Source organism: Nanorana parkeri, unplaced genomic scaffold (genome assembly GCF_000935625.1).
Source record: "Nanorana parkeri isolate BGI_ZX_2015 unplaced genomic scaffold, ASM93562v1 scaffold117, whole genome shotgun sequence".
Classification (NCBI taxonomy): Eukaryota; Metazoa; Chordata; class Amphibia; order Anura; family Dicroglossidae; genus Nanorana; species Nanorana parkeri.
In genome coordinates this window covers 1,326,139-1,334,326 of record NW_017306385.1, presented here as the reverse complement: position 1 = coordinate 1,334,326, position 8,188 = coordinate 1,326,139, and the positions used below count along the sequence as shown (strand labels likewise).

General features: G+C 40.4%; 1 protein-coding gene across 1 annotated transcript in view; it reads right to left on the bottom strand.

Moving 5' to 3' along the window:
• Window positions 1–8,188, bottom strand: part of ENPP2 (ectonucleotide pyrophosphatase/phosphodiesterase 2) — a 78,061-nt gene that overhangs the window by 13,820 nt on the left and 56,053 nt on the right. The window contains exons 21-24 of the mRNA XM_018553337.1: window positions 4,266–4,401; window positions 2,593–2,670; window positions 1,180–1,312; window positions 199–352 (exon numbers count right to left, since the gene is read on the bottom strand). Coding sequence (XP_018408839.1) covers window positions 199–352; window positions 1,180–1,312; window positions 2,593–2,670; window positions 4,266–4,401 — 501 coding nt within the window. The remainder of the gene's footprint in view (window positions 1–198; window positions 353–1,179; window positions 1,313–2,592; window positions 2,671–4,265; window positions 4,402–8,188) is intronic.

Below are 8,188 nucleotides of genomic sequence, written 5' to 3'. Positions count from 1 at the left end.
ATAATGGGCACACCAGGTGTGCAGACCCAGGAGATCAGCAGTGAGATCTCACCAATAAAGTAATATAAGTTTTTGAGGAAACGGACCCTTTAAAAATGTAAAACAACTCAGATGTTCTTTAAAGTAATTTGCCACAACCAGATTAGTGCTTTATAATTGAAAACAAAATGTAATAAATAAGAGTCAAAGCAAACTTACATTGCAACTTTCATCGTTATCTGGCCGGTGAGGAATGATAAAAGACATAACGGATAATCTGCCATCGCAGTTGTCAGCTGGCTGGTTAAAATCTAAGCAGCTGGTGATTATACAGAAGTAATGTGTTGGGACTGATATTGTTCCATCTACAAAACTGGACAGAAAGAAAAAGAACGTTAATACAGGCTACTTCCCATCAGTCCAAGCAATGAAGAGTACCACTCCCTCCCCGGCACAACACTCCATCCCCGGCACAACACTCCATCCCCGGCACAACACTCCCTCCCCGGCACAACACTCCCTCCCCGGCACAACACTCCCTCCCCGGCACAACACTCCATCCACGGCACAACACTCCATCCACGGCACAACACTCCATCCCCGGCACAACACTCCATCCCCGGCACAACACTCCATCCCCAGCTATATACTACTTTACAGACTATACTACTTTATCTAAAATGAATCTTTAATCTTTATGTTAGAGCCTTCAATTCCCCCTGGAATTCTTGCAATTGACAACTAACAAACCGCCCACAGAGAGCCCTTTTCCTTTTCAAAAAAAAACAACTGAACGTTTAACTTAAATCCGCTAGATACATTCCAGGTGAATTGAAATAAAAGGTGTATAGTTTATTTTCTTAGAAAAGCAGTCACATCCTGAGAAGAAATGCCTGTACCCTGCCACCATACTGTAGAAAAGGACTATTGCTCTGTGTGGAAGCAGTGGTGTCAATTGCCCCACATGCTTCCCTGCCGAGTCAGAACTAGAGCCCTCCAATTAGCAAGGACTGCCTTAACACGATGCATGTCAACACATCTCAACGGACTGGAACAGGATGAATGGCTAAGACTTTGTGTGCCTTTTGATCTGATGCATCTGAAATGGCTAAACTGAAAGTCCAATTGGGTTTGAAACAAAGAAAAGCAAAAGCAGCCAGCTAATAAACTTTGTTCATGAAGCAATTACTGAGCACTTACGTTTTAATTTTGTCAGAGGTGTCATATAAGCCATCGTAGTCATAGTCAAATATCGGGCCAGTAATGACGTTGACTCCATTCCTTTCAGATGCATATCGTTTCATCAGGACCCTCTGCAAATAGTTCCAGATCTCTAATAAAAGCAAAACATACATTTCATGAAATAAACCTGGCACAGAAAGGGCCTTCCTGAAAAAGAAGGTATTTGCATGTCTCATTCTATCCCATATCCCAAAATTAGAGATGGCCAAAAAGAAAAGAAAACTCTGGCAGAGGTTTTATCCGTTCCCTACTTTATCTTTAACAGAAAGGAGTATTTTCTTCTGAAATGCATTTGGATTTATTCTCTATAGTAAATTTAAATGTAAACGATACTTAATGCGTTCTTTAGAAATAAAAAAGATACCGTTGTACTGAATGTGGTCACATAGAATTAAACTAAATCAAATGCCAGCATTAAACACCCAGCTCAATGACCCCCATAATATGTTGTGGCAGATTATTACCCAGGAGAACTTTCATATGGAAAATAGTTGTGTGAGAAATATTCAGCAGTACGTAGAATGCAGAGCAGCAAAGTTCTATGACAAATTCTGTTTGCTACAGTTTTTCACACTATAGTTTATTTATCAAAACTACATAAATTAGCCCATAAAAGGATTAATCTGAACTCAAAGCAAGCAGCCACATACACAGATGAAATACGTACATGAAATTTCTGTCCACCCAGTCCTAAGATTTAAAGGAGAATTATAGGGACAGTGGAATACACTCATCTCCATAATGAGAGCTGACATGTGACACTGAAGCTGTCACAGGTCGGCTCTATTGATCGAAAACTGAGCGATCACATACCGCTGATCCGTTCTTCTCCCTGCAGAGAGCAGTGACTGTTAGTCACCGCTCCCAATGGTCCAAGCTCACTCCCAGGATGGACTACAATCTCAATACAAATTAGTGAACTAAACATGATATTGTAGTCCATCACAGGAGCAAACTTTTGTTCCCCATGGTCCTTTTGTTCCCCAGTGTCAGCACCAATTCAGAGATGATTTGAGGATCTACAGCCGAGTGATACACAAGGTACAGGTAACTCCTGAGTTTAGTGTCACTTTAATGAAGAAAGAGTTGCATTAATTTTGTGTCTTTTATATCTGCCTGGAGTTCAGCTTTAGGTGAAACCCCAGCAAAAATATTTCTTAGCCAGTCTGTTTTTTTGTTATTGTCTGGGTCCCGTTTGGGAAAATTCCTCTCTCTTCCTGTCCTTTATAAGCACCTGGAAGACTACGAGAGGAAGCATGGGGTAATATTTCCAAAAGGTGCACAGAAAGCAATAAATCCCGGCAGTCTATCCTAAATTCAGAATGAAAACTTTTGCCTGGAGTTTTAGTAGTGGATTATTAATGCACTTACTTTTAAATGCTGGATATATGGGAACAACATTTGTAATGAGGAATGCATCATATTTGGCATCAGCAGAAGAACTCAACTCTAAAAATACAAAATAAAAACTGTAAGCATTAAAAGATAATTACAAAAAATTTGCACAGAGAAAAAGATATTGTGATATAAAATGCAAAAAAAAATAAATGAAATGCACAACGTCTTAACAACAGATACAATATATAAAACAACCATTTCCCATAAAGCCCAGCTCCAGCAAAAACATTTTTTTTAGCTTTGAATAAAGCGGGAAGATGCAGACACAGCTGTTTGCTATTTTACTAGAGTGGTTAAAACCTCTTTCAGGTTTTTATTGTTGTCTCTGTCTGTGCTGCTGACACCCCTCCCTTCCATTTTGTTATCCTGGTGTAACAGGGACAGAGAGGGCACATCACTCAGTGAGATCACAGACAGCCATAAAAACTGACCGAAGATCAGAGGAAGCTAAGTTGCTGAGAGAATTACTTTGAAGACTTCAGTGCTTCTGCTGTGAACTTTGATGATGAATCGCTCACAGTACCTGCTGCTACAGAGTTGTAAAGTGGCCCTTCACAAGATCTTTGCTTTGCTAAGACCCTGGTGGCCCCACAGCATCATTAGGTGGTCTGGTGCTCCTGCCTGGGTCCTAGCAATCAATGACCTGTGTGGCTCAGCCACCACTCAAACAATGATGCAGGCCACACAGAGGCTGGGTAGGTGGCCAAATAGTTTACATGTTCTGTGAACTCCGAACAGCTTGTGTTTGGGTGGACCGGAGCCGGAAGCTCATCCTTAGTTAAGAATATGAAAATGCTTGTATGCTAAAAGTCTGGCCATAGGTTTAAGAATATTTTGGATGGTTCAAATGTGAACATGTACTCCATATTTACCTTACCAGTAAAACTACTGCCTACTTGCTGATATCACAATACCCCCTATCTTAAGCTTCTTCTGTGCCCCTCTCTGATCTGGGGTCGCTTTTTAACTGGATCTAAACTTTCCCTAACTTCATGGCCAAATGTTTACCACTGGATTTCACTTTTGAAAAGCTTATCTCAGAATATAGAGAAAATTAGCAAAAGACACTGGGCAGGGCTGTCCACAGAAAAAGCTGTGTGTTGTCAGCCTACAACAGGAATTAGAAGAGGAGTGCATTTCTGGCAGATTGACCGCTGTTTTCCGTACTTGCAAGGAATAAAACATGAGTAAACTTGCATGTAAAAGTTTGTTTCTGCCTTAACATACACTTTAAATAATGCTCCAGGGAGCAAAAGTAAAACAATGGCCTATAGTAGCCAATCAGTTCTTGTGAAAGAATCCGATTGGTCTAGATGGTTATTGTATAGCTTTTCCTTCAGTTTTCTTGGTTAAGTTTTGAGCACTGACCGCAAGCTTGAGCATGCTAGCTGATTCCAGTGAAATAATTGTATCACAAGTCACCCCTATGATGAAATTTTTATTTGTGCAAGCACAACATTTTACATTTCTTAATCAGGCTGTGTAGCCTTTCACACAGAACTTCAGATAAAACTCAAGGCTGTCCAAGTTCTAACAGAGCAACACTGACACGAACAATTATCATGCCGTGGTTTTTTCCCCCTTGTGCAAGCCACCAGTAACAAGTTAAAAACACAGAGCTCGAGAGATGCCGAGATAAGACTCACGTGGTGGGAAGAGGAATCCATAGGACATCTGCTTGTCAGCTTTGTAAGCAGAACAGCTTTGGCTGTTGCCAGGAGAAATGCGTGGGTCGAGTCTTACACAATTCGAGAGATAGTCGGGGATGCCAGATACTTCAGCCTGAAAGAAATCATATGATATCATGGATGTCTAATATTAGCATGAGTTCATATCTGGAGCAAGGTACAGAGATGTAAAGACTTAAACCTGCATTGTAAAAAGATGGTTGAAGACTTAAAGCTTGCTTCTGATTGGTTGCTGAGGGTTGTGGTGGAGAGGTTTTCAGTCATATGTGTATCATTAAGTTACTTTAAAGTGAGCTTGACCCAGCCTATAATGTTTTAAAGCCAAACTCCAGGCAAACCTCTTAATAGATTGCAAAAACGGGGGAAAAAGGAGTAACGCTAAGAAAAGAAAAAATATATATAAATATAATTATGGACAGAGCTCCAGGGTTTCAGAAAAATGTATTCAAACAGCGCAAACCCCCTAGCATAGAAATCCCATAGTAGGAGCCCTCCAATAATTAGATATTCAAGTATAATATAAAGTGCATCCAAACATATTTATTTAAACATTGCAACACATAAAGATAAATCACCTCATTACATTTAAAACTTATTTAAAAATCGCATAGCTTCCCTGAAGTGACTCAATGTGGGACAGAAATAAACAGGGTTGAAATACCCGCAGGGCAGAGCAGCAGTCATTGATATGAACGGATACACCGTTATGAGGTGGTGGATACTAATGTATCAGCATATGATGATAGGATTACTCACTTGTTCCTCACTTGTGGCCACAAGGAAAAGAGTCCGTACTTCTATGATAGATATTCCAGTGGTATTCTTAGTAAAGGTTTTTTATTCAAAAAACATTTGTAATCCTGCTGATCGCTTAAATGTTTCCACCACTTGCACCAACTTCCATTGAGTTTGATCCCGACCTGTTTCACTTCACATCTACTGTGGACAGGTGGCCCGACAATTCCCCTGCAAGTGCAGCCGCACCTTGGAACGGGGGTGAACGATGTTCCACGGGCAAGGTATCCAGTGATATGCTTGATCAGGGATTAGAAATTGGTGATCTCCGCTGTCGCTGTGTTGCTTGAGCGGGCCTCGCTCAATACAATCGGTATAGCAGAGGCTCTCCTGCTCGATCACTGCGATAACATACAAGTGGTAAGTCCTGGGTCCTCAGGGAAGCTAGTCACACGCTGAACCCTTGACGTGTTTCCCCCCAACGAACGGGGCTTCCTCAGAAGAGGGAAGCTATGCGATTTTTAAATAAGTTTTAAATGTAATGAGGTGATTTATCTTGATGTGTTGCAATGTTTAAATAAATATGTTTGGATGCACTTTATATTATACCTGAATATCTATTTATTGGAGGGCTCCTACTATGGGATTTCTATGCTAGGGGGTTTGCGCTGTTTGTATACAAACCTTTAAATACACAGATGAAATACATGTAAAGGAGTGGTTTTACCTGCCAACGCATTTGTATTTCTGTGCATCCATTCCTTAGCTATACACAGCCCTGCTTCAAACCACAGCAAGGTGGATGACAGCATTTACATTTAAGGAATACAGTGGTGTCCTCTATTTCTACCCCCCGCCTTGTGACTGGACTGTGCAAGTGCAGCATACTGATCTGTGGTCATCCCCCTGCTTACCCTATCTTGTCATTTGCATGCAGCACACCTGGTTAGCTTCTAGTCTTCACATTGTTCCCTGTGCCCTTGTGGATCCCCCTTAGACACTAAGACGAAGATGTACATTGGGGCCTTATCTGTACAAGTCTAGGTTAAAGTGGAACTAAACCTATTGATTTAATGGCTTCCCAAAACTGTTGCATTGAAGGCATGCCTCTGGTGATAAACACACTAGCAACCATGACAGTTATGTCAGCTCTCAACCAAACTTTCAAGCACTTAAACGGCTGGCATCCTTGTTGATCACATGTACAACTGCAGTTTCAAAGAGATGTTCAAATTGCACCTTCCTTGGGTGTAAAGGATAGGCAGGTTCAGTTCCGCTATAAGCCCTGCCTCTTGTCATTCAACTTTCCAATGCCAGAGACTCCACTGCCATTTAAAGCTCTAGCATTTCACAGTTGAGTCACAAGGGGACAGGCTTAGCACCAGCAGAGGAGGACCCCCAAAAAAGACATAAAAAGACATCTTCTTCTTAGTATTGACTGCTCTAAAATTCTGAAGAGCATCAATGTTCTTCACAAATAATAATAATAATATTATTATGATGATTATTATTCTTATTAAAGAGAGGGTATCCATAACTCAAAAAACTAATAGGAGAACTGTGGAATAGCATATTATGACCCTCTGAACTATACAGAAATTTGAAGAGGTGGGGATTGGCTACATAAAAGAAAGGGAACATTACAGAGGTGAATATTAGCTAGATGAAGCTAGATTAGCTAGATGAAGGAAGAGAACCTTAAAGATGTACGGATTAGCTAGATCGAGGAAGAGAATCTTTAAGAGGTGGGGATTAGCTAGATGGAAGACAGGAACCTTGAAGAGTTGGGGATAAGCTAGATGGCGGAATGGAAACTTGAAGAGGTGGGAATTAGCTAGATGGAGGAAGTTAACTTTGAAGTTGCAGTGATTGCCTAGACAGAGAAAGGGAACCTTGAAGAAGTGGGAATTCGCTAGATGGAAAATGGAGACCTTGAAAAAGGTGAGGATTTGCTAGATGGATTATGGGAACATTGAAGAGGTTAGGGTTAGCTAGATGGAATAAGGAAAACACATAAAAGGCTCATCAACCTAAAAGAGCAGGGCTCTCAGAGAATGCAATCTAAAAGAGCAGTGCTCTCAGAGAATTCAAGATGTGGATAACAGGTCAGATTCATTAAAGTGTTATTTTTCCATATCCTGTTATGTTTACAGGACAGGAAGTGAATGAAAACTTCTCCAGGAGAGCACACAGGGAAACAAAACCATGGTTTTAACCATTCCTGACTAAAGCCAAAAACAAAATTCGACCGTATATCTACTTTAAATATCTGTTCTGGGTGAACTAACGATGTAACCTTTAAGAGAACCCGCATAAGGGAGTATGTGTCTGAGAACGCAGCTTCGTTCACTGATGAACTTTGCAAGAGATACACTGATGCCACCATACTAACTAGATACAGATCACATAAGATAAGGCTAGCTCCTTTAAAATAGGTCTTGACGTGTCCTTGGAATTCACTGAACATGACTTAGCCCGGTTGGCCAATGCTGTGTTCTACAAGCAGCATGACTGGCACTTCCTGCTGGCACTGGCTGTGACAGGCAGCGAGAGGGAGGGATGGCACTGGGAAAGTTCCTGAACTTGGCAGCCTGTATTGCTGGAGCAGAATTATGAATTGCTTAAAGATTAACTCTGGACAAACAGCTAAATAAACAATTAAAATACATATAATGAGAGCAATTTTTCTTGCCAAAAAATGTGTTATTTCTCCAAAAGCAGCCATGAGCTTGTTTTTATTCCCTTCTCATGACTTTTTAGTAAAGGTGATCTAGGTAGCCGGTGGAAGGGGATGGAAAATCATTTGTTCCTCTCTTTACTCTGCACAGAATGGACCAGGAAGGTCTCAGCTCTGATGCAACTACCATCATTTTATTCTACAGGTCCTCAGCTTTCAGAAGATTTATCGGCCCAGATAAACTAAGATTGATAGTTCTTAACGCACATGATCTTACTTTGGTGCATCACATGTCAAACTATTATACAAACTATTATACAGACAACTATTATTAGACAATAGTTCATTTTGCCCATTAATGTTTGTAGGTCTTTTATCCACTATTTTATCCATTATTTATTGTTGTTTAGTTTTTGGTGGATGATAAATAGTTATATGCCAAAAAAATGTATATATATATATATATATA